General features: G+C 57.0%; 1 protein-coding gene across 12 annotated transcripts in view; it reads left to right on the top strand.

Moving 5' to 3' along the window:
• The window catches only part of CTIF (cap binding complex dependent translation initiation factor), a 287,368-nt gene that overhangs the window by 193,281 nt on the left and 67,994 nt on the right, over positions 1-26,093 (top strand). For 7 of the 12 annotated variants that reach the window (XM_081801266.1, XM_081801261.1, XM_081801255.1 and 4 more), the window contains 3 exons: positions 944-1,433; positions 1,833-1,877; positions 4,300-4,599. In XM_081801266.1, the coding sequence (XP_081657392.1) occupies positions 944-1,433; positions 1,833-1,877; positions 4,300-4,599 (835 nt within the window). The remainder of the gene's footprint in view (positions 1-943; positions 1,434-1,832; positions 1,878-4,299; positions 4,600-26,093) is intronic. The other 5 variants (XM_081801263.1, XM_081801265.1, XM_081801260.1 and 2 more) reach the window with 3 other exon arrangements.

Here is a 26,093-nt window from a genome sequence, read left to right as displayed (position 1 = left end):
TCAACAACAGAAATTGAGCTTCTGAGACTTCTAGAGGCTGGAAGTCCGAGGTTAAGGTGTCTGCAGGATTAGCCTCTTCTGGGGCGTCTCCCCTCGCAGATGGCTGTCTTGCCATCTCACACGGTCTTTCTTCTGTGTGCCTGCATCCTTGGTGTCTCTCTGTGTCTAGATTTCCTCTTGTCATAAGGATACCAGTCAGATTGGATTGGGGCCCACCCTAATGGCCTAGCGGATTAACTTAATCCCCTCGTTAAGGGCCCTCTCTTCAAATACAGTCACATTCTGAGGTAGTAGGGATTGGGGCTTCCACATGTGAAATGTGGGGCTGAGGGACGCATAATTCAGCCCGTAACAACTTCTCATTGCATATTTTGTTAGTGGGCTTGGGGATAGAAATGTCAATCTACCAAAAAAAACAAAAACAAAAACAAAGGTTGTTTAACAAATGCTATAACTTTACAAGAGCCATTATGGTAAAAATCCACGAGCGGGATCGTTGTTCCGAGGCGCAGGTCTGTGTATTTGTCTTTGCGGGAACGCGCGTGGAATATGTTTGGAAGCTTCCCAAAATGGTAGCAGTTGCTTCAAGAGGACCCGCTGGGTGGCTATGGTCGTCAGGAGGATTCACTGTCTCCTCCAGCGCCTCCTTTGAATTTGGTTCCCCACACATGTGCTGATGTGTATTCTAATAAGGGAATAAAATAATACCTGAACTCAAGGACCGACCTAAACCCTCGGGAATACAGGGACCAGTCTGTGTCCTGCTCTGCAGTATCCGCAGGCCCCGTCACGGAGCCTGGCCCAGAGGAGGTGTTCAGGAAGCATGAATGACTGAATGAATGAATGAATGAACAACTCAGTGAATTGCTGTCCTGGTGTTTGGCACAGGGACCCTGAGCAGCCCTCCCGGTGACCCTCTGTGTCTTGCCCCTTTGGTTTGCAGACGGCAGCAGAGACCTCCAGGAGGAAACAAGCCCCAACAGCACGGTGACCACCAGCCGGGCAGTGCCAAACACAACAGGGACCACCAGAAATCCTACCCGGGGGGCTCGGTGCCGCACCCCTCAGGGAGGCCCACCCATCACGGCTACAGCCAGAACCGGCGTTGGCACAACAACATGAAGCACCCCCCAGGCGACAAGGGGGAGGCAGGCGCCCACCGCAATGCCAAAGAGACCGTGACCATGGAGAGCGCCAAACTTGAGGACGCCCTGGGGGACACGGGGCACGGCGGCCTCGAGCCCCCCCGCAGCCCTGATGCCCCAGCCCCCGTGGCTTCTGAGAGGCTGCCCCCGCAGCAGCCGGGGGGTCCAGAGGCTGAGACAAAGCGTAAAGACAGTATTATTCCCGAGCGCGTCGGGGAGCGGCCCAAAATTACCCTGCTCCAGTCTTCCAAAGACAGGCTGCGGCGAAGGCTGAAAGAAAAGGTACCGGTAATTGAATTTTTGTTGTTCTCTTGCACCAGGGAGGACAGCGCGAGGTAGGCACTTTGGTAGGTGGGCACGGGTTTGAGGGGGCCGCCACTGCCTTAGGGACCCCTGGCCGCCAGAGGGCTGGCTCGTGGCCAGCTCTGCATGAGCCCCTCCAGCACATTTCAGCTCCCCGCCTTCTGGTCCCCCAAGAGGCCCACGGGGCCACCGGGCACCAGCCCCCAGCCTGAGAGGGAAGGGGAGGAAGGGGCACGTGGCCGAGGGGGGTGGGAAGGGAATGGGGAAAGCCTGGTTCTTCCCTCCAGCCTTCTCTGTGGTCAGACACTGTCCTGATAGTGCTAAAGGGCATTTGGGGGGAACTCAGAGCTGATACGATGAGAAGGACTGATGCTTCTCCCCCAGGTAAGTGCTGGCCAGCTGCGGTCCCCACCAGAGTCGAGAGCAAAGGTGAGTTGGGCAGAGTGTGAGCAGGCCTCAGCTTGGCCATTCTCCTGCTTCATCAGCAGCCAGGGAAGGGTCTAAGGGACAAAATTTAAGGAGGCCTCCCTTCCTCCCCCCTGCCAGCATCCCACAGGTCCCAACCCTGCATTGGCGCAGCCCTGAGAGTAGGGCCTTCTTAAATGTTGCCCCCTGCCTCCCGCCCCAAGCCTCTCTGTCTTCACTTTACCCTTGGCCCTGGCTTCCAGAGGCTGGCTCGCTGATTCAGGAGGACATATCCCTGAGCCTCTAGCGAAGGGTTGGGGCTATGTCACTGGCAGCCTCAGGTCTACTGTGCTCACCCTAGGCCCCCTTCCTGCCAGAGATGCAGGAGAAGTCACCTTGCGAAGGAGCTGTTCCTGAGAAAGGCCGATTTGCCCCCAGCCCTCCCCAGAGTCCTCCTTCTGGGGCTTCTGCAGAGCTCGAAGCTGTGGGCTTCTCCCCAGCCTCTCTCGACCGCCTACTCTCCTCCACCTTTTGCCTAAGAAACCAGGTCCAGGGGGCGCCTGCGTGGCTCAGTTGGTTAAGCAGCTGCCTTCAGCTCAGGTCATGATCCCAGGGTTCTGGGATGGAACCCCGCATTGGGCTCCCTGCTCAGTGGAGAGCCTGCTTCTCCCTCTCCCTCTATCTGCCACCCTGCCTACTTGTGCTCTCTCACTGTCAAATAAATAAATAAAATCTTTAAAAAAAAGAAGAAGCCAGGTCCAGGTCCACACTCAGGCAGGACGAGGCAGGTCAGACCTCTTCCCAAGCCAGCGCTTGAAGCTGAGATGCTGTTCCTGGCATCCTTTGCAGCCCTGAGTTCCCACCTCACCACTCCCCAGGGGGCAAGCAGCTGTGAGGTCCAGGAGGAAAGCGCCGTTCATTTCCCTGCTTCTCAAAGGTGGGAGCCTGGAAGTGGTTCCCAGCTGGTGACCAGTATGTCTTCTCCTGAAGACCTTCCAAGACATATTCCTACAGCCTGGCCAGGGTGGGGGGGGGGGTGTTATTCATTATATTCCCTCCAGTTCTACTAAATGTAGCTGCAGTGTCCTAGAGTGGAAACAACATGGGCTTGAGAGTCCAGCAGACCAGCTGATGCTCACTCTGCCTTTGACTGGCTAGGTGACCTTGGGCAAGTCACCTAGCCTCTCTGAGCCCCAGTTGACTCATCTGTACCCACCTTGCAGACAGACCGTGAAGATTAAATGTCATGACATGCATAAAGACCCCTGTGGGTGGTGGTTATTTTATGTACAGACCACTCTTCTGCCCTGGGGCCCAGATAGTTGGGCAGTGGGGTGGGCAAGGAGGGGCTAGAATAAGGGTAGATTCATAGCGCCTATACATGGGTTTCAAGGATTCCCCTTAGATGAGGCCCCCTGGATTCCTAAACCAGGAGGACATTGGCATAGACAGTAACAGGCCTCAGGAGAAACGATACATCATCTAACCTCCTCATCTTACTGGTGAGTAAACTGAGGCCCAGAGAGTGAAACCACTGCCAATAGCCAAATAGCTAGAGGCAGACAGCAGGCTCCAGGACCCTGGTCTGTGCCTCCCAGCCTAGAGCTCTCCTTGTTGAGAACAGAAGGGCAAGCGTGGGACCTCGCTTTATGTCCCTGACCGTGCCCTTCACCCCGATCTTACATCCCAGCAGTTAGGGTGATCACATGCTTGGCCATCAATCCATTGCTTTTGAATAAATACTTTTGAGACTGTCAGATGCCATTTTCTTCCTTCACCAGCCCGGGTCTGATCCACCTGCAGTGAAACTTCTTAAGGGTGTTGAGTTTGTTGTTTGAAACTTCCTTCCAGGAAGTGCCAATCGATTTAGTGGCACATGGCAGGATTCCTTGGTAGATAGCATTTGTTATAGAAGGCCAGCACAGTCTCCTCCATAGGACACAAAACCAGGGCCATATTTACCCAGAGAACACAATCGTCCTTGGGCTGTAGGAACCAAGAGTCTGGTAGACAAGGTAGCCATTCCATGGACGTCTTTAACCAAGGTGGTAGGCATTTTGGATACCTCCCTCCTGCCTACAAAAAAATATTTTGTGTGTTATCTAATTTCATCTTTTACAAGCCCCATTAAGTCATTTCCAGCTTGAGACATTTTATAGGCAAGTAGACAGACACAGCCAATATATATGGGAGTCCTGGGTAAGAGTTAGAGCTTGCAAGAAGGGTCAGCCCCAGATGTCACAGGAGCCAAGAAAAAGGTCAGCAGAGGACCCTGGGGCCCGAGGGTCCTTGGTGGAGGTCAGCATTCCCAGAGGGACCAGACCTCAGGTTCAAGAAGGTAGGGCTGAATCCTTTCTGGGGGCGGCAGCCCTCCCTCCCCTGGTCACCCCCAGCGTTATCCTCGGCTCCACTCAGGCGCGACTCGGTTTGTCTCCCACACCCCCAGGACGAAGTGGCAGTGGAGACCACCAACCCTCAGCAGAATAAGATGGACAAATTGATTGAGATCCTGAACAGCATGCGGAACAACAGCAGCGACGTGGATGCCAAGCTCACCACCTTCATGGAGGAGGCCCAGAACTCGACCAACTCCGAGGAGATGCTGGGAGAGATCGTTCGGACCATCTACCAGAAGGCCGTGTCTGACCGCAGCTTCGCCTTCACGGCCGCCAAGCTCTGCGACAAGATGGCACTCTTCATGGTGGAGGGGACCAAGTTCCGGAGCCTGCTTCTCAACATGCTTCAGGTAAGCGGACACCGGCAGCTGCGGGCCCCCCGCCCCCGTCCCCACCGCGCCGCGCCCGCCCCTGGGTTATTACTAGAGAGAAGGCTGCTGATTCTGACCACCGTTGAACTTTTCCCAAGTTCCACCCTTGCCCGATTAATTACAGAAAATAAAAAGGCACCCGAGGGGCGAGGGATGTGTGTCCGGATTTGCGTGTGTTTGTGTGAGTCTCCATGGTTACAACGGACCAATATACTTGCATAAGTGCTTCATGTTGAATCAGCCTTTCTTTCCCTCTTTCTACTTCCATGATAAGAGCGCTGACGCTCGGTCTTAACCCGTCTCTGTGCTTTGACCTCTCTGCGTCCGAGCGGACTCGAACTTGGTGTGGACTTCTCTTTTCCTCCTCCTCTTCCTCCTGCCCCGGACCACCCCCCGCCCCCAGCCCCTGGAGGTGGGGTAGCCGGTGCTTAGGTTTGGTCAGGCTGCCCATACGCTGGGCTTCCTGAGACCACCTTTAAGGCAGAGGGGAAGCATGGAGATCCAAGACCGTCTTGTTCCTCGGTGCCTTCCCACTCAGAATCCCTCCTGAGAGCGTAATCTCGATCCTTTTCATCTCTTCCTCCGTGGGTGCCAGCGCTCAGTGCTGGTTTTATCAGTGTCAGAGGGTAGTGGGCACGGGCGTGGGCGCATAGACTAAGACTGTTCCATCTCGTGAGATGGAGGCCAGCACCTGCTCTTCTGTCATGGCTGCGGTAGCAGGGGGACTGGCGGCATCAGGGAGAGGTAGCAGGTGGGACGGCACGGCCACCACGCCTGGGGACCCTTCGCTGCGGCAAAGTCGTCTCTATCTGACTTTGTACCTTAGACCCCTTGAGATGTGAGCTGAGTTTCCAGTCCAGGTGAGGGAAGACAGGAGCCTGGATGTTCTGAACGCAGAGTTCCAGAACGGGAGGAGAACCCCTGCAGGTCTGTCCGAACAAGGCGGAGCCCAGGAGAGGTTATCCAAACCCCAGCACTTCTGAGAGGCCCAGGGGCTCTATCCATAATTACACCCGGACACCAGGCGTAAACCAAGGCATGTGGTCACGCCGGTCTTAACCAGCTGGTTCAAAGTCTGCCGTCTCTTCCCCCCAAAACAGGGAGGAGGGAGCCCCCTGTGTGTGCTGCCCGCAGGGCTCCATCCGTGCTGTCCTCCCCTCTTCCTGGGGAGTCTGCTCACTGCAACCTGAGCCCTCGCTGGCCAGCCCGGGCGGCTTCTTTCCAGCCCCAGGCCCCGATCAGGTTCCCATTCCTGGATCGCCCACGCTCCCCTGGTGACGAATTCCCGCATTACCTGAGGGATTTGCACATCGGGCATGTTCCTCACGGGCCGGAATGTCCTGGGAGAGTGTGGAGGGTGGCGGCGGGGAGCAGCCTGTCTGCCACGTACTACCACGCACGGGGGAGTCAGGGACCGATTGGCCTTTGGCTTTGGTTTTTGGTCTTTTTCAGAGAAGGGCCAGGATAGGGCAAGACTTGCAGACAGTGGCTGCTAGCTCCAAGTAACCTAGCCAGAGCCAGCGGCGGACAGACATCCAGGGTGTGGGGACAAGACGCACCCGGCGGGGAAGGGCAGCTGGCCGCAGGGTCCGCCCAGGATCCTGCCCGGGTCAGGCATTTCTTCCAACGACCGGTGGTCAGAGCAGCCTTGCCCACAGTGTCCGGCAGGGCATCCATCCTGGGACGTGCTCAGCCACAGAAGGGGCTCCGTGGCACACCCGCCTCCCCATCAGCCACAAAGTGGACTGGCTTAGCACAGCAGGAAGGGAACATGTTTGGCCCCGCCGAACTCAACGAGTCCTCTTTGCATCCCCTGGCTAATAACGTCTTGTGGAAGTAGTGTGCCAAGAGACATAGTTTGGCAAACGCTAGCGCAGGGCAAGAGCACTAAATCGAGAGCCGGGAAACAGGGCTTCTCGACCTGATTCAGCGGTCAGCAGCTGGTGCTGGGTCTCTGCTGCTCCCACTGGGAAGGGCTTGGCTTGGCTGCTTGACCCTCCTCCGTGGACCTTACAGGTTGACCCTGCTGGAGATGAGTCAGGGGCCTTGAGGAGGGACCCCACAGGAGCCTCGTCCACCCTCACTTTCCCTGGGCCCTGCCACTGCCGGAAACAGTCCTGGATGCCCCTAGTCCTCAGAACCCCACCCACCCCATAGCATGGCTCAATGACGGGTATGACATATGCTTTGGGAGCCAGCCCAGGAGACCCAGCCCGACTGATGCCACCTCGTCTCTGGGGCAGAGGAGGGCTGTCAGTCCCACATCTGCCATTTGCCTGGGTAGGGTATTTGTGGGTCAGGTACTGAGAAATCTGAATGTCCCCCGTAGGCCCCCACTCACCACCTCCCCAGCGCCTGCAGCCCCAGCTTTTGTGTAAGCTAAGGAGAGAGCCCCTTGAAGGGCTTGAGCTGGACACTCACTTTCAAGCCCTTTGGGCAGGCTGGATATGCTGCCGTGGGGCTGCCTCTAAGCTCCTGACGGACCAACTCCCCGATTACAAGGCTCAGAGGAAGCCAACCCCGTGGGTCTGCTCGGGCCCCCTCGGGCCCCCTCGGGCCCTGTTGTCTCTCCCTGGCACTGAGGAGGTGGCAGATTGAAGTCAGCTTTCCAAGCAGCATGATTCGTGGCCATTGACCACCCCAGACTCACAAGGTACAAGAAAAGCGGGAAGTGGACATGGCTCATCAAGCCCCACTTTCCTTCTTCACGCCCGCAGGGGTGCCCTTTTTGACTTGCCTTCATTTTCTAGCAAACCTGATTTGTGTCCCTCTCCTGGCAGACAGTCCCCGGCCCCCAGAGGTCTTCCCTTCCCTTTCTCTCTGTGCAGCTCATACTCAGCTCTGTCCTCTCGAGGCCCGCTCCCTCTGGCTCTCCAGCCGGTCACAGCTGGGCTGCTGTCGCCACGTCAGAGGCCCGGCTTAGCGATGCCGGCTGCAACGACGCCGGGGTGTGAACACAGCTCCCAGCGCTGGCTTTGGACGGTGCTCTCCTTGGCCGACTGCTTTTGCTGCCCGGGTTTCGGCAGTGGGACCTGGCAGCATAGGGGGAGAGGGGCAGGCTCTGCTGTAGGGGACACTCTGGCAGAGGCATGAGAGCTGCCTGCCAAGCTGGGGCGCGGAAACTGCGGGGCGGTAGTGGGGCCAAAGGGAGGTCAAAGGGCCTTGAACCCTTCCCAGCCAAAGACTCAGCATTGTCCTCTCCAGGAACCCAGAAACACTGCCCTCATAAGCCGGGACAACGCCAGAGCCCCGAGGGTTTCAGTGGACCCATCGCCAATCCCATAGCTCAAAAATGGTCTTCGATTTTTACATCAAAACCAAGTTGTTTTGCCTTAAATGTGGGGTCCTTTTTTTACTGTTCTTATAAATAAAATTCCACTTATTAAATGTCTGTTACGCGTCGAGCGTTAGATCAGTGTTTCTCATCAGATTGGTGCTTCTCAAACTTGAATGTGCTTTTGAATTGCATGGTATTTCATTTAAATGCAGGTTCTGGTTCCGTAGTTCCGAGTGCACCCTGAGATTCTCAGGTCTGACGAGCTCCCAGATGATGTGGGCACTGTGGGCCCAGGGACCTGACACTTTGAGTCACAAGGCCTTGTATTGGATGACTGATGGTTTGTGGGTGAGGGGTCAGTTTCATAGATGGGCCCACTGAGGCACAGTCGTATTGCTGTGCTTGTCAGACGGGGGGATCCGGCCTGGGAACTCTGAGTTTTAGCCACCGGCTTTTCTGTAGGCCAGTGGTTCTCAGCCTAGCTGCCCGCTAGAATCATATGGAGAGGAGCCTACTGGGGCAGGGGTCCTACCGCGGGCCAGTTGAATTGGATTGTCCAGGGACAGCTGGCCATCCTTTGGAAAGATCTGCCCCCACCCCCCACCCCCGCCGGCGCATGATGCTGCTGTGTAGGCAGGTGAACACCGCTTGTGGGCTAGATACTCCAGAGATGCCCCGACCGTGCCACCAGCGGCCCTGCCTGTCATCCCGGGATCCAGTCAAGAAATTCGTAACAGGTACGTAGCAGAGTAGTGTGGAGGAAGCAGAGCCTGAGCTGGGGAGCGAACAGAGCAGGAGACGTGACAGCTGAGACAGTCCCTTCGCCTTGCTCGGCCTGAGGTTCCCCTCTGGGCAGTGAGAAGGCTGTTCTGGACCATCCTGGGGGCCCTTTCTCACATTCCTCGCCACCATTCCGGGGTTCCTCTGGAAGTAGCTCCGCACTAACCAAGTCAACCAAGCGGGAGCCCAGAGTCGCCTCTCCTCACCGCTGGCCCTAGTCCTCTCTGTCCTCAGCTTGTCTCCCCGTGTCCTTTTCCTTTTTCTTGGCCTCGGACATTTGTCGGAGCAGCTCTCACGTGTTTTAGGGCAAGGACCTCACTCTGAACCCACGTGGCCCGCGTGTGCCAGAGGCTGGGCCACCCGGTAAAGCTGGGAGGAGGCTGGCTTCACTGCCTGGCTCCCGACTTCACGTTTGCAGGGTCCCACACCCACTGGAGTGTGTGCCTTGATGCTGTCTGACTGATGATGTCAGCCCCTAGGACCCCCGGGTGACAGAAGTCACCAAAACTCTTGGCCTTGATCCTCGCCCAGGAATTGCGGGATGATAACGGGGCGGCGGGGAGGTTCCAGCTTCACGAGGCGGGGAAGAATGACTGTGCCTCTTTTTATGGGACCTCTGGAATGAGAGGAATTGGAGGCCTGAGCCCCCTCCGCCCAGCACTGCCCTGTCACCACCCCAGGCCTTCCCCCTGGGCTCCGACAGTGCTCCTTGGCCGAGGTATGCCTGGTAGGACAAGTTCAAGCCCTCCTTGGTTGAAATGTGCGTGCCCTGTTTAGCCGAGAGGTGTCTGCATCTGAGCTATGTGGAGCGAAGTATTATTAGAGCAAGCATCAGTGTGTCTGTAACTGACCCCAGCTCTCCCTAGCAACCGTTGCCAACAACACATCTAACAGAAGGATGCGATACCTTTTTTGAAAAAAAAAAAAAAAAAAAACAAGTCATCTCAACTCAAGTCGTAAACACAGCAGGGCTGTTGTGGAAAAAAAAAAAAAAAAAAACCACGCCAAATCGGAATCTGGCATATGACCAGATTTCAAAATAAATTGCTCTCCACCAGCACCTTCTATAAGATTGTCTCTTAAAAAAAAAAACTGGTCTCAAGCTAGAGAACAGACAAACTGCTGCGTTTCTGGCTGGGTCACCGGTCAGCACTGTGTTTGGGGCTTTTGATACATGGAAACTCCATTGAGTGGCGCCAGGGGCTGCAAGGGGGTTCTGAGGGGTCTCTGGGAGTGATTTTAACCGTGGGTTTTAGGCCCAGAAGGCGCACTCAAGATCTCCTGGCCTGGCGGCCCCATCAGTACATCAAAAACATAAGATACATCTCCAGGGCTGGTGGGACACATACATCCTACTCTTGCCCCGTTTCTCCCATCCTCTGCCCCCTGTCTTGGTCCCACATTTGCTGGCTTGGGCAGAGGCCCTGGGCCATCCTTCTAACTGCAATTATCAGAGAGAACTTCCTTCTCTCCTGGTTATTGCAAGGTTTCAGGAAAATCAAGCCTGTTCCTCCTCACCTACAACCTGGAGTTCCTAACTCCCATCTTTTACAGGGAGAGCGGGGAGAGGGGCTAACGTTGATTCTTGGGGTTCTAACCAGCTCTAAATGTAAACTCGAGAGCAGGAGTCCTGGCTGAGTTGGCATCTGACATGACCAGCTGCTGACATCATGACTTGGGCATAGTGGTGCTCAGGAAATGATTGTAAGAGAAGGATGGAACCCTCCATCTTAAGTCCCAGTGCTCCCTTCTGTGTGGTGGGCTCCTCCACTCCTGAGCACTTTGTGTGTGAATGTCAAGACTCTCTCTCTGAGCTGGGTTCCAGGGCAGGAGTCCTTCCCCGTGTTTACAGATGAGAAAAGTGGCTCAGGAAAGCTACAAGCCTTACCCAAAATCACTGGGCTGAATGGAGGCTGTTAGTCCAGCACCCCAAGCTCCTGGCTCCCATGCCACCCACCCACCCACCCCCCACCCCCCCGCCGCCCAGATAGGGTGTAAAGGTCAGAAAGTTGGGAAGATCAGGAATCTGTCTCCTGAAGCTGTCAGTGGGGATTCCAAAATCCACCCTTCCAGTATAATCCCACTGTATTTCCAGCAGTCTCGGAGTCTGAGCTTTCTGGGTCAGGGGAGGGCTGAGGGTCTCTGAGGAATCACCTTCACATTTCCGTTGGCTTTATCCAGATGAACCACACAGCTGCTATTCCTGAGGTGAGGTCTGGCTCACCCCCTGGCACCCTCTCTCTGCTCAGACCCCCCTCACTTCTGCACGCCCACCGCTGAGCTGACATGCACTCCAGGCATGGAAACTAATTTTACTGTTGGCCCAAGCCCGGCATACTCAGGGATAGAAGCGCATTGTTCTGTGCATTCCAGAGCCTGAGCAAAGCCCGGGGCTGTACCCACCCCGAGTTCCCCTCCACTGGTTGCTAGAAATCAAGAGGGGATAAAGCAAAGGGCTCCCAGCAATGCAGACCGCTTTCCCTGTGGGCAGACTGTGGATGGCGATTGCAAAGACCCACAAAAGTCTTTTTCTCTTTGAAAAAAAAAAAAAAGTTACCCCACCTGCTGGCCGGGGTGCGAGCACCCTTTGAGTCGTTATGCCTGCCCGTACTGAAGTCCTTGCCCTGTGAGGGCCATGGGGAGCTGCAGACATATCCCCCCCGAGCATGGGCACCAGCAAGCCTGCCTCCCATGCCATGGGAGACCGACTGTCCCAAGAGCTTGACCTTCTGCATCAGAGTCCATGGCGGGCACAGCCACTGCGCCAGGGAGAGCTGATGCTTGGCTGCTACCCAGGCTCCTAGTGCACTCTACCAGAACCAGCAGGGACACACTTGTTGCCCACCCTGGCTTTGGAATGAGTGGGTTGTACCTTCTTTCTTCCAGTCCTCATTTCTTCCTCTCAACAAACCCGTTATTGAGCCTTTGCTGCGTATCTTGCCCCATGGCCCAGCCTGCCGATGTGTCGTCGCTGCTAATCTGCGCCCCCCTCTGGTCTTCCCCCAGTTTGTGCAGATGGGGGTATTGTCCAGAGTCTGAGTGCTGTACCTGAGGCCCCAGCTGGAAGGTCTCAAAGGCCCCAGGTTTCTCAGATTGTTCAACTGGGGGTGGCATGTGGTGGAGGGGGTGGTGGGAGGTCATGGTGGCTTTCGAAAGTGCTAAATGGAACTTTGGAATGCTGGGTGGGACAGAAGCAGCCCGTGACTTGAACGGGAAAAAAAGCATTTTGAATTTTTAATCGGAAAATAAGCAGAGGAAAGAAAATGATCGTGGACCCTCAGTAAGTCCCAGAAGGAGCCCAGAGCAGCAGCTTGCCCGTTAAGGTTTTCTTGTCGGAGGCTGTGTTCCTTGGCGTCTTGGGAGCGGAGACTGTGTTCTTGTCATCTTTGTGCACCCCGCCCCCCCTGCCATGCCAGCACATAGTGGGTACTGGGCCAGCATCAGATGGTCGGGTCCAGGAGCTTCAGTCCAGCGGGGACAAAGGAGCATTGGTGACAGCAGAAGGGGACAGTTCAGCGTTCTGCTCCCGCCTGTCTCTGGGCCAGGGGAACTTTACCCGGGTCAGAAATTGTTTCGCCATCACCTGTGTCCCTTGCCAGGCCGTGTCCTCCTCCCCGCATACCCTCACCCCCCACCCCGGCTTCATTTTCCCTGCTAAATCCCCTGAGAGAACTTGGCCGGGGCGCTTCCCTGTCTGAGGCTGCCATGCCGAAGCAGGCACTGTGGATAAGTGGGTTATCGGAGAAGGCCAGCTCGGGTGTCCCGGGCCCCAGAGGGTCACCCCTGGCTGGCTGGCAGCTCACCCCCAGCACCTCCTCCTTTCCCCTTCCCAGAGCCAGGCCAGCAGGAGACAGCAGATCCTCCCCACAGCTCAGCGAGTGGCCGGCCCCCAGCCGCCGCTGGGAATCTGAGCTATGCTAAGCCACTCCAGATCACAGCATCGCTGCCCTGCCCAGGCACGGCCGGCCCAGACAGGACGCCTCTACCTGCCGTGGCCGCCTCTGAAAAGCTGGCCCTGCCTAGGCCGATGGAAAAAATCTCCCTGCAGGTTATGTAACTGCTCACCACCCTGTCCCTGGCTCCCCAGGGAGGCTCCCGGCCACCACCCAGGACGAGCGGCAGTCTCCGGGGAAGGAAGGGGATGGTGGAAGGTCATTCCTTCCAAGAGAAGTCAGTAGCCTTGAGTCCCTGTCCAAGGTCTTCCTCTGAACCCAGGGTCCACAAGGCCCTAAGGAGACTGCTGTTCCCTGTAGCTTGTGGAGCTCAAACGCCTGCCCCAGCCATGCAGCCCAGAAGAGTGAGAAAGGCTCGTCAGGGGACCTGGACTCGGCCGGAGGGGCTGGGAAGGAGAGCGGGAAGGATGGTGTCGTTGTTGGCTTGCTTGGTTTGGTTGGGTTTCTTTATTTGGCCTTTTATTGTATTGTGATAAAATATAGGCAACATAAAATTTACCGTTTGAACCACGTTTCAGCACGTAACTGAGTGGCACCAAGCACAACCACAAGGTTACAGCGCCTCTGCCACCATCCACCCCCGGGACCTCTCATCGTCCCAAACAGAAGCCCCCTAGCCGCCAAACAATAACCCCCCAGCCCCTCACCTTCTGTCTCCATGACTCTCATGCTCTGCACATACCGCACGTGTGTGGGTTCATAAGATAGTTGGCCTTGTGTGTCTGGCTGATGTCACTTAGCAAAGTGGTTTCAAAGTTCATCCATGTAGCACCCGTCGGAATGTCATTCCTTGTCACGGCTGAATAATATTCCATCGTGTGGATCTGCCCATTTTGTCTATCCATTCATTCATCATTGGACACTTGGGTTGTGTTCTCCTTTGGCTATTGTGAGTCACACCGCTGTGAACGTGCACCTACAAGTATCTGTTTGGCCCCTTCTTTCCGTTCTTGTGGGTATATACCTAGAAGTGGAATTGCTGAATCACATGGAAATTCTACTTTTAACTCTTTAGGAACTGCCAGACTGTTTTCTAGGAGATCATTTTGTTTTGTTTTGTTTTGTTTTTTAAAGATTTTATTTTATTTATTTGAGAGAGAGAGAATGAGAGACAGAGAGCATGAGAGGGAGGAGGGTCAGAGGGAGAAGCAGACTCCCTGCCGAGCAGGGAGCCCGATGCGGGACTCGATCCCAGGACTCCAGGATCATGACCTGAGCCGAAGGCAGTCGCTTAACCAACTGAGCCACCCAGGCACCCTGGGAGATCGTTTTTTGATGGGGGAGATAAAATGAGCCAAGATCCAAAGAAACGATGCAAGTAAGGGACAGTGGGGACACCGCCTGGCCTGGCATCAAGGGTGTAAGTGGAGAGTTGGAGGAAGTCCATAAGATGAAACGAAAGGGTTTGGGCTTCATGGAGTAGGACCAGAGAGCCATTGTTGGGTCTTGAGCCGTAGCATCCCGAGGTTAACTAAAAATCAGAGAATGGTATGGACCGAAGGATGGATCTATAGATTACCCATCCAACCCTTTCATATTGTAGATGAGAGACTCGAGGCCCAGGAAGGTTAACAGAAGCCAGGCTTCAGGAAGACACGTATGATGGGTTATAGGATGTTATGCTCGGAAATCTCTTAGGTAAGAGAACCAGGAGTTCTGGGTGAGCGCTCCCCCTCGCCGTCCTGCCCCCGTACCTGCGTGCATTGGCTGTGCTCTGGATGCCTGGTGTGGACGAGAGTGACTAACCCGAAGTTAAGGAGTGTGGGAGTGGGGCGGAGAGGGTTGAGGGGATGGAAGGAGGATGACAGGACAACGATGTAAACAGCCAGCAAGTGTCACGCTTGTCTTAAACTTGCTGCTTTCAGGGCAGCTGGCTTCCATCTCCCCAGACAAATAAGAGGTCCTCATAAGTGGACAGAAGTCTTCCCAGCTCCCCTCTGGGTGGCTACTGAGCAGTCACTAGGCATCCCAGGATGCAGAGTGCAATGCAGGGGGCCCTGGGGAAGCCGCCTGCCTCACGGATCATCCCTCCCTTAACAGTCCCCACTAGGACTGAGCACATTCCAGAAAGGTGCCCACCATGTGTGTGCATGCCTGGATCGTGTGCAACCAAGTGCCACCACGCTACTGTATGGTGCCCAGCTCGGCCTCAGAGCAGGGGTGATACCAAAGGAGGGGGGAGCATAGGCAGTATCCAGGGATGGCTGGGCTCCAGCTAAAGCTGATGAACGTCTCTCTGTAGTTGGGATAAGTGCATTCTTGCACCGCTGCCTATAAATCAGAGCCCCACCGGCTGGACTCATACTTACCATTGACCCCCATCAGGCCATTGCATTGCTCTGGGTGCTGAAAAACCCCTGATTAAAGGAATAGTATGTCTAATGCGTTGTGTAAGCCGAGTCACTTGGAATCCTGCGTGTGGGCCACAGGGACTGCCACGTGGCAGAAGAAATCATCGCTGAAGCCCAGCGTCCAACCCCGACCCGGTCCAGTGCCTAACCCTGGTTCTGGTAGTCAGCTGGCGACTTTGGGCAGATCTTGAATTCTAGCTGCCCTCCGCTTACTCTCCCATTAAATGGGGGTAATAATACCTGGGTCCAACACCCGCTTACCCCACAGACATAATCATTGTTAGAATTTGTCAGGACACATATCATTTTGTCTGTGTCCTCTTGGGGGAGGAACTTCTGAATTTCATAAAATCATGTTTTTCCCTTTGCCCTGATGAATCCCATTCATCAAGGTTCCTAGGAGAGCCCCCCTCTCCCGACCTTCTACAAACCCAGGGGCCACCAACTTGTACAACTAGAACTTGGGATTCGGATGTGGCATTGTGAATAGCCCTGAGATCCAGCTGCAAGGAAAGCCCTCACAGGGCCTTGGGGCTGGCGTGGAGGCCGCTGGGTGCACCATGCTCAGCACTATTAAACCCCAGTGAAGCAGGGGCACTGGCCTCTACCAGACAGAAGCCTGCTGGAGGGGCAAGGCCAGCTCAACCAGAGAGCAGTTTAGGAAAGTCAGAGAAGGGGGCAAACCCTTTAAGTGCTAGCAGCTGGGGAAGGCTTCCTGGAGGAGGCGGCATGAAAGAAGAGGCAGGATTTGGGGAGCCAGAGGAGAACAGGAGGAAGGATCCAAAGCAAAGGCTTATAGATGGGGGGAGCCTGTGGGGCGCAATTGTGGGGGGGAGCCTGGCGGGATGAGGCAGGTGGTACTCTGAGAGCCTTGGCTGAGGGTGTCTGGGAAGCATCGGGGGCTCGCCCGCGTCAGCAAGCCCTGGTGTGAGGCTGCCCAGCCAGGCGGTGACCCCAGGCCACAGTCACCACACTGGCCCTTTCATCTGCTGGCACTTGCTTCTCGCCATTGCAAGCCAAGATGGTTTTAATCCAGACCTAAAACTTCTCCTTGGGCAAGGGGCAGGGAGGGCCGCTGCATCTGGGGCCCCGGCCAGCCTGCTGGGGGGCCCGGGACACCAGGGTGTCACTGAGGGAGATGGTGGGGGACCTGGCAGTCGAGGGCAGGGCCCCAGGTTCCGACCTCACGTGACTCACTCAGCCCCTCCTTATGGATCGGCTACTCCAGGGAGCAGGCTGGAGGTGGGTGCCCACATGCTTCTCTCTGTGCAGACACCCAGCACCACGCTGTCTTCTTGCCACCCCCTCTTGCCACAGCCCGTTAGCCCACAGGGAACCAGAAGCAGGGCTGTGTGTGAGGCCGTGGGGCCGGCAGCCTCACAAAGCCTCACTGCTCTGCTCTTACCTCCCTGTCCTCCCCCAGGACATGTTTTCTGACCTGCCTCAAGGGATAGAACAGGAGACAGACATCTGAAGCCAGTGTCTGGCCTGGCTCCCCCCACTCTGGGCCTCATGGTCCTCCTGTGGTCTGGGGGTCGGCCTCCCCACGGGGCAGCGGGGCTCCCGACTCCTTCTGTCTGGCTCCCTCAGCCCCTTGGGCACCTTGGGCTTGTGAAGGTTGCGTGGGGGTGCAGGACCAAGGAGAGCCTGGAAAATATTTGGGAGTTGCCTAGGTGTGGGAAGAGAAGATGGGGACTTGCTCAGGAGGGGATTTGAAGGTGTGGTAGAAGAGGTCCCGAGGCTCCAGCCGGCTGGGTTCTAGCTCCTGCCTGGCATTTCTCTAGCTGGGTGACCTCGGGCCAGCCCTCCCACCCATCTGGTGGCTTCCTCACCTATAAAATAAAGGGGTCAGAAGGGCTATTTCCAAGTGCCTACCAGCTCTGTGTCTGTCATTCTAGAGCAGACACGCGGGGCACACAGAGTGCATGGTAATTGCCCACTGCTGACTGACTGGTCAGTGGGTTCACCAGTGAAGAGCAGACCCCAGCAGACCCTGGCAGACGCCTAGGGGGTGTGGATGGGGGGAGGTCTGCAGTGCAGTCCTCTCCTCCCTGCCCTCCTGCCTGGTCTGTGGAGTCCGTGCCCCCCTGTGGGTAGAGTGGCCTGCAGGGGGCGCCAGCACGCAAGGCTGGCCTCACCTGCCCGCAGGCCTCTCCTGGGCCAACCCAACATCTTGGCATCCCCGGGGGTTTTCCCACTGGGAAGACTGAAGCCACATGATGGTAGTTCTGCCACAAAGCCACCCTCCCGTGTGCAATTTCCAGCCCCTCAGGGGCCCCAGCCCTGAGTCCAGCGGCCTCAGTTTGAGGGCCCCTTCCAGGCGTCTGCGGCAAGCCAACAGAGCACTCACTCCGCCGGTGTCTGGGTGTTCCTATCAGGTGTCTAGCTGGAGGCCCCTTTCCCCTCCCTTTTAGTCGGGCAGTCGCTCTGCAGGCATTCGGGGTGCACTGGCTGAGAGCAGATACCGGGCGCCCTGGGTACCTTTAGAGATTTGTGAGGTGCATGTTAATAGTCCCATTCTACGCATGGGTAAAGAAAGTTCCAGAAAACTTAGGAAATACACCTGAGGTCACCCAGCCAGTCAGTGAAGAAGCAGAACAGGACCCTAGTCCCCCCGTGCCCTGCACCCGTGCCTCCTCAGGATGTGCACCACCTGAGTGCCTCTGTTGGCTGAAGTGTATTTGTGTTTAGGGGCAGGGTGGGGGCAGGTATAAGGTGACAGGTGGCAGGGGATGAGCTAGGGAGACACCTTTGAATGACAGTGCGACCAGAGCCTCTTCCCTGTAGACTAAACAGGAGCCGAGTGGTCTCCTCGCTGTCATCTCATGACCAAAAGCATCGAGACAGTTTCCAGACCAGAGCTCAGGGGTCCCCTGCTCTCTGCCTGTCTCAGTGGGGGCCAGAGGCAGGGGTGCCCCTCTCCACCAAGCTGCGGACAAGCAGCAAGGTGGCTCCTGGTTGTCCCAGCCAGCCTCAGCCTCTCCTCTGTGGCCGTCCCCACGATTGCTCTCCAGCCTGTCACCCTGGTGATTCATGAAAAGAGACAAAGAAAAGAAGAAAACTCAGTTCGGTTTGATTTGTCCCTGTATGACGGCCCTAGGGGCTAGAGGCCGCAGCTCTGGGTAAAAGCGGGTCCTGTCGAGTGGGTGCCCACGGCGCCCCTGGGTTGGCAGCCCCCTGCGGTCGGGTGGCAGGCCGAGGCTCCCGTGTCAGGCCCCAGCAACGGAAGCCTGGAGGAAGTGGGTCATGTCTCTAATGGGGCCTTGGGCCTCTGTTGCCTGTCTAGGCTGGAGGAAGGGGTGGTGGGACCTTTAACGGGTCCCTTCCTCACTAGTCATCAAGCCTGAGAGGACAGGACCTGAGGCCTGCAAAGGGAAAAGGAAAGAGAGAGAGAGAGAGAGAGAGAGAGAGAGCGCGCCTGCATGCTGTCTCATTTCTAATGCTCTGAAGTATGAAGAAGTGAGGACCCAGGGGTGTGAGCCGAGGCAGTCTGGGTTGCTCAATCCCAGAGGAGCCCTTCTAAGGTTTCCCTGGCGCACAGCCCAGAGTGTCACCCCAGAGAAAGAGCCACGCTGTGAAAAGCCGTCTTTGCTGCCACTGACATGCCTTTTCCTTTTTTTTAACCCCCCCCCCCCATACAACTTGATTTATTATGACCCCTATGCATTTCAGCAGCTGCGGCTTCATTTCAGAATCAGGTTAAGTAGCCGAGGTCAAAACGGAAAAGGTCACGGCGGGGGCGGGCCTGCAGGGAAGGCAAGGGACACTTAATGCGGGGCATTCCCACGCACACCTCTGCCGCTGCCTGGGGGTCGCGCACATCCCCTCCCTGCACATGTGCCTCGGCCACACAGACACCTTGGCTCCTCGGCCTTATCAAAGGGAAGCTCGAAAATATGGTGCGTTGGCCCATTGCAGCTGGCTCCCTCCGTGCTTCCTCTCCCTCTGGCCCCGACCAAAGAGGTATAGCCTTCTCAGGAGCTGGTTGGGATGAGAGCCCCGCTGGGGGCAAGATGGCCTGAGGCCAGTTCAGCTTAACACGCATCTACTGAGCACCCTCTGTGTACCTAAGGGGCAGAGTGGTGGGGTGGGGCTCGAGGGAGGGAGCGCAGATAGGCTCAGAAGCTCCTTCTGTCCCCTCCCCGGTCCCTGGGCTCCCTGCTCTCATCCCACCCCTTCCTGGCTAGCACAGCTTTCCAGCACACAGAGCAGGTAGTATGTATGTGTGTGAAGACCCCCATCCCTGCCATGGTGGAGCTTCTGGCTTTTCGAGCCCCCTCCTTATTGTCAGGCTCCCAAATGACCCCAGAGGGCTTGCTTGCAAAAGTTTGTTCCCTGGACTTTGTGTTTTCCCCGTCTGCTCTGCCCTCCCCGTGCCTCCTGGCCCTGGCCCCAGCACCAGCCCCTGTCTGTCCCTGCAAACACAAGTCAGCTGTGTGTGCAGACAAAGCCTTGCGTCGCAGTGGGGGCCGGGCCTGCAGAAGGGACATTTCCAGGGAACTCTGGGGGCGGCGGCTGGGAGGGCAGAGGCGACTGTCTGATAGCAGGGACTCGGCGTCACCGTCTAGGGGACTTGGCCAGGTCCCAGGGGCCAGTGGCTGTGGGTGGTGACTGGGAGAGGCGGCCAGGCTGGAAGAAATCTGCTGTTTGGAAAGTGTAGGAAACGGTCTGCAGAGAGAGATAACACAGCCCGGGCTCTGTGTGTCTGTGTGCGTCTGCGTCTGCCGGCCAGGGTGGCTGGAGCCAGCCGGTCTGAGGCCGTATCTAGTGAGATTTTTGTCCTGGGTTGTGAAAGTGACCTATGGAAGCCAACAGCAGGGTTCAGGGCCTGGGAGAGGAGACATGTGGTCCTCCCTCCCCTCCCCCTCGGCCGGTGTTCCTCTCCACACTCCTCCTCCCCCACCAGAGAGTAGGAGGGGGGAGGGAGGCTGGCCAGAAGGAACATTCTTAGTGCGGTGCAAATGGTTAAAAGGCCTGGTTTCGGTTCGACTATCACTGACTTCACGTATGGACTTGGATACATCGCCCACTATTTCTGGTTCTCAGTCTCGTCAGCTATAAAATGGGGATTATTTATATCTGCCCTGCATATCACCCAGGAGGGGTGGAAAGATCTTAAGAAATAAGGATGTGAAAAGTTCGTAAACTGTGAAGTGCCGCATAAATGATTGTAATGATTAAAATTGCTTTGTGTCCACTAGGGCCGGCGAATAAAGACCTGGGTCATGGGAACATGGCAGTGAGCCGTGGGGAGGAGGTGGGCTGTGGAAGGTTCCGGGGGCAGTGGTGGCTCATAGGTTCCATGAGGGAACCTGAACCCAGGGTAGGAGGGAGGGCACAGCCCATCAGAGGCTCTCTGCAGGTGGGGGTGTTGGTCCCAGGTTTGCTGACTCGAGTAGAAGGTGGCCTGGGTTCCATGCATGTCTCCAGGGAGACAGGAAAAGCTACGTGAAGCCCCTCAACTCACCAGGGGCTCAGGGCCCTTGCCTGGTCTGGAGGATAAAGTCCTAGCTGTTGCAGAGGGATGAGGGGTAACTCTGCCTTCCTTTCTTAACCTCCACTGTCCAAGGCAGCCAGGTCACCCTGTCCCACCAGCTCCTCCCCGTCCTGACCTGGAAATCAGCCACCTCTGGTGTAGAAAATGCAGGAAGGAGCCCGCAGAGGTGACAGGGCTCTTAGGTTGAGAGAAAGATACAGTGCCCTGGGGGCATGAATGCCACCCACCCCTGAGGGCTTCTCGGCCTCCAGCTTCCCCTTCCTCGGCCCGGATCCCAGGGCTTCTGGGCACCCGGAGGGCCACAGGTCAGGTGCCAGGGGCTCTGGGAGCTGCAGGCCTCCAGCTCCTGGGGCTGGCATGGAGTGGCTCAACCTCACCTCCGGCTTGGGTTCCCTCCTCTGAGCCTCTGGGCTGAGTTGGCGGGGCCACACAGACTCCTTGGCTCCCTGTGCCTTATAAACGGGGCCGGGGCCGTGTGTGGAGCTTACAGGAGGAATGCCTGGCGCCTGTGGCCCAGGGCAGCTGCTGCCCCCCCTCCCCCATTGGCCACCACGGCACCAGAGCCAGGAGGGAACTAGAGCCAGCCCAGGGCAGGACTGGGAAGTGGGGAGCTTTGCCTGGCAGGCCCTTTTCCCCTGCCCTGACCTGCCTTCCCAGAACACCCCAGAGTATAAAAGGGTTTTCTCCTTTTTCCCCAGTTAACCTTTACCTGTCCCCATGTCCTAGCCCGTTAGTGAGTGATGCAGGGTGCGGCCCTTCGTCTCCTCTCCGTAGAATGAAGAAGGACTGGAGACGGGCCTGTTAGACATGGGTACCACGCAGGCCCTCCCACGTGGCGACAGGCCGAGGGGCCCTTAGCTGAGTGGTTCCCGGGTGCCAGACCGAAGCTGGTCTGCACAGGGCGCTGTACCAGTAAGGTTTATGTCCGCTGTGATTCTGCCCCCCGCCCTGCCTGGGAAGGACTGGCCATTATTCTGAGACTGCATCCTTCCTACTCTCTTGGCATTAGATTGTCCTTTCTTTTATGAAATGATGGATGAAACCTTTTTTAAAAACATCCCTAGCAAAATAAAACATTGGCAACCCTCAAATCTTTCTGATCCAAGAAATCCTGGAGCCCATGCCCAGCCCCCTAGTTGATGTCCAGAACAGCACACTCCAGCGGGGCATCCAACTGTCCGGGTGCGGGGGAGCCCAGACCTGCAAGGCCCGCTGGGTGGGAGGACTCGATAAGTGAGCGGGGTACAGCTCGCGAGCTGGCACAGGGCACTCCCGAACCTGGGGCTGCGTGTCTCAGCCTGGCACTCGTGTTCAGCTTTGCTGCTTGGGTTTGCAGCCCAGCCCGCCTGCTCTGTTCTCTCGGCTAGAGATGCTTCCTCCCACACGGCTGGGAATGCAGTGTCCCAGCGGCCACCGCACGCTGTGGCTGTCGGCTGCCCCGGCAGGCCTGGGGAAACCCAGAGAAGCTGCGTCGGCTGCTTCCCACCAAACACAGCACGCTGACTCCCGCGCTCGGGAATACTGACTCCAGTTACCTGGTCAGCACGCACTGCACTCCCACCAGCGTGCACGGTGGCCTGACATCGCCACCTCGTCGCCCTCCTGCGCGCACAGTCTCTGTCCATCTCACATGGATCCACGTGCACGGCGGCTACAGCTTTTCAACACAGAGATGTGCTCATTCATTAGCTGAGCAGCTGCTATGTGCCGGGCAGGGTGCTGGTGGAGAAATGGAACAGTGTCCCTGCCGTCGCTGGGTGCCTCGCCATCTGGCAGGAGACACACAAGGGTAAACCAGCAACTGCAGACGTGGCTGCTGAGGGCGTTTGTAGAGGCACACACACACTGTCTGAGAATCTAGAGGAGAGAGAACTCACTCGGGGCACATCAAATGCTATTGGTCGGTGAGTCTCCGTGGCTGGTGTGGGGGGACCCAATGAAGAAGTTTGCAGAGGATCGTTTTCCCGGCTAACAGATGAGCATACACATAGGCAAGAAGCAGGAATAGTGTGCAGGGGCAAAGGAGGTGATATTACGGGAAAGAAGTGTGCACTGGGGACAGAGGGAAGAGAAGGAGGGAGGGAGAGCCAACCTAAGTTGGGAGGGACACTTTGCCCTGCCAAGGAATGGGTACCATACCCTTTGGTCTTTGGGGCACCACTGAAGGTTTCTAAGGGAGGTGACATCTCCTGATGGGCATTTTAAATCTCCCTCTGCTGTGCGACAGAGGAGGGCAGGATGAGGACTTTGGGAGGAGCAAGATGTCCCTTTTGGGGAGGAGAGGCATGATCTGGAGGCTTCCCTCGGGCAATGGCAGTGGGACCCGAGGGTCGGGGGGGGGACCTGAGAGTGATCTCAGGGTTGGCTCTGGATGACTTGGCAAGTTTCCGGCTTGGGTGCCTACAAGGACCCCTTCATTTCAGATGTGTCAGCATGGCGAGCACGGGATGCTTGGGTCAGAGTGAACACGTATACATGGGAAGAGCCACTCCACATGTGCTCAGAGAGGTCCAGGCTGCTATTCTCACTTTCCAGAAGTGGTCACCTCCAATATCTTCCCATTCTTCCCGATAAACACACCCCAAAGAGACCAGCCCCCAGCCCTCGGCCATTTGCTGCACGTGGGAGCACCTGATTTTCCACACCTGGTCCATTTCAGATAAATGTGAGCTATGTGGACAGGTTTGTGCAGGATGACTGATGGGCGCACAGGAGGAGATCCTGCCCCCCTCCTCCTGGAGCTGCCAGGAGCCCCCAACCCCACCCCACCCAGGAGCCTCCAGGAGTGCAGACAACAGGGGTGGGGGGCTTTGGGATGCATCAAGGTCACCAAGACCACTTCACGAAACCAGGTCAGGTCTCGCTTTCTGCGATTTTTCTCATTTTGTAGTCACTTAAAGCCACCATAGCTGAGATTAGGTTTGGAGCCTGTAAGAGTGAGAAACAGGAAGCTTCCATGCCCTCCTTCTGCCTTTCTATGAGCTTTGTTCATTAAAGAAAGAGAAGGCAGGAGGGAAGGAAGAAGGAAGACAAGAGAAAAGGAGTCTACCCCAGAGTCGGGCTTTGCCAGAAGCACAGAACTGCAGGGCCACCTGGCTCTGCTCATAACCAAGCATCATTCAGCAGCCCGGTTAGGGCCGCCGGGGCTCAGCAGGGAGCAGCCTTAGAGCCTGGCTGCAGTCGGAGCTGCATTCCTGCCCCGGTGCAGAGCCCAGCTCCGCCACTCCCGGCGCGCACCTTTAGACAAGTGACCTAATCTTCCTGTCTGTTTTCTAACCCACGTGATGGGGATGGTGATAGAGCCGTTAGCAGGACTGAATGAGATGCCGCCTGTAAAGATTTAAAGCGGCGCCTGGCACAGAGTGAGCCCTCCATAAATCCCAGGTGCGCCGAGGATCCCGGCCAGCGCTACACAGTTGTCCCGGGCTGAGCAGGAGCGACCAGGGACCGGGGCCTGAATCAGTGCGAGGTGCCGTCCTAGGGCAGTGCTTCCCCTTTGGCCTTGACTACTTTTCGCTAGATCAGGATGCGTGGCGCACTGAATCTCAATGAGGAGCTCCGAAGGGATGGGAAGGACCCAGCCCCGCTCTCGTGCCTCCTGGGCCTCACCCCAGCACAGCCCAGGGGCCTTCCTCCTCTGTCTTCCGGCATCACCGCCGCCCCCTCCCCACGCCAGCCCCCCCCCCCCCCCCGGCCGCTGCTGACTCTATGAAAGCCTTCTGCTTGGGGGCAGTGGATGGACTGGGCGACCTCTGAGTCCCTTCCCTCCCTGCAGGGTAGTAAATCTCCCTTCCCTCACCCTGTCACTCAGTCTGTGGCCTGCTGGGGACCACAGCCTGTCCATATGGTTCGGCTGGCGGCCTGGGAGGGACCCTGGGGATGGGACTTTGTTTGGGGCCTCCAGACCATTGAGGGAGGGGCGGGGCCGGGGTCAGGACAACAGAAGTGCCTTTCCCTGGCTCTCCCGGAGCAGCTGTGAGGGGCGCTGGCAGGAGACAGATGACCGAGACCCCCCCGCCCCGCCCCCCGGCCTTACTGTTTGTGAGGGATGAGTGGGCAGGGGCAGGCAGGATGGACTTGGCCACCTTGGTTCACATCTGAAGTATCAAAAGAAAAAGAAAGAGAGAAGGGGGGAGAGGGAGGGAGGCAGGGAGGGAGGTGACCCCTATCTGTCTAAAGAGAAAAGCCATGAAGTAACAAGGGCTTTCACAAGTAAATTCTCTCTCTGTGGGCTGCTCTAAAAACCCTGGCCATGTGGCCCAGCCCCAGGCCTTAAATACCGCTGTGTGCAAACCAGGGGTTGCAGCAAGGGGCCATGATAAGCCCCAGCTCTTGGTCTCCTGGTTGGGAATTCCCCCCCTCCCCCCGGGAAAGAAGAAGGGGCAAGACGCGCGCATGTGTGTGTGTGTGTGTGTGTGTGTGTGTGTGAATGTGTTGCCACATTACACATTCACATTCCAGCTCCCAGACAGCGTGCGTCTGGCTGCTCCCCATCTGCTTTTCTTCCAAGGGTAGTTTGCAGTTTAGATTAAGGGCTCCTGGCTATACGTGGTATTTTCTCAACCCCCACCCCAACTCCCCCACCCCTCCCCGCCTTGCCCCTGCTCACACACAGCTTCCCCAGGCCCTGGAGGGGGCTGGCAAAGCAGCAAGGGAGGTCGGGCAGCCCTGTGCTTTCGGGTATCTGTCTCTCACAGCTCTCCGAAGGAGGAGGATCTCAGCGGGGGGCAAGGTTCCGAGCCAGACACTGCGGCCGGGGGAACGCTGCTCTGGACAGCAGTTCTTATGACCTTCAGTGGGAGCTCCCCCTTCTCAAGGTCTCCCAACTGAGAACCCCCACAGGAAATGAATGGATGGCTGACCCTCTGACCTTTAGGTTGGAGGAGAAACCTGAGTTTTTTTGGATTTGTCCCTTTCCAGGAGGGGGCTTAGAAAGGTTCAGGACCCTGCTGTGGGACCAGGGCACCCCGAGTCCCAGGATTCCATATAGAATGTGTGGTTATGCCCCCTGAGGAGGGGCACACAGACACCAGCGCTTCCGCCAGGGCTCAGGATCCTGAGTTCTAGGTCCCGCTTTGCCCCCTACTCTGAGGAGGAGTCTGGGTGAGCCAGCTCTCCTCCTTGGCCTCCCCTGTAAATAAATGGCCTGAGCATCTTAGGGCCCCTCAGGACTAACAGTGAGTCCCTTGACCTGTTCCTCCCTTTTCCCTGAGCATCCCAGGACCACATCTGGAGCATCCCCCCTGGCTCCCTGCACACCTGCCCTCCAGGGGCTGCACTGCCAGGAAGAACTCGTGAAGCTGGAGGGAGTCAGGGGAGCGGCCTTTGTAGACCAGATCCCTAAGTCTGGGAGAGGCAGAGATGCGACTACTGGAGGGACAGAACACAGACCTCATCAGCATCACTATAAATTCCAGACCTGTAAAACCCAAGGGACCCCCCCTGGACAGGTCACTTGAGGAGAACTACAAGAAAGTGCTCGTGCTACTGTATGGGTGGGTGTGGACTCATCATCTCCCTGGAGAGGTGGGCCAGAAGTGGACCCCGACGCTAGGAAGGCTGAGGTCTGCATGGCAAGATGCCTTCGGGAAGAGCCGTGCAGGACCCTGGGCAGC

Source organism: Leptonychotes weddellii, chromosome 13 (genome assembly GCF_054177405.1).
Source record: "Leptonychotes weddellii isolate Sample4059 chromosome 13, ASM5417740v2, whole genome shotgun sequence".
Lineage (NCBI taxonomy): Eukaryota > Metazoa > Chordata > Mammalia > Carnivora > Phocidae > Leptonychotes > Leptonychotes weddellii.
The sequence above is the reverse complement of the archived record's forward strand: the minus strand, read 5'-3'. Positions and strand labels throughout refer to the sequence as shown.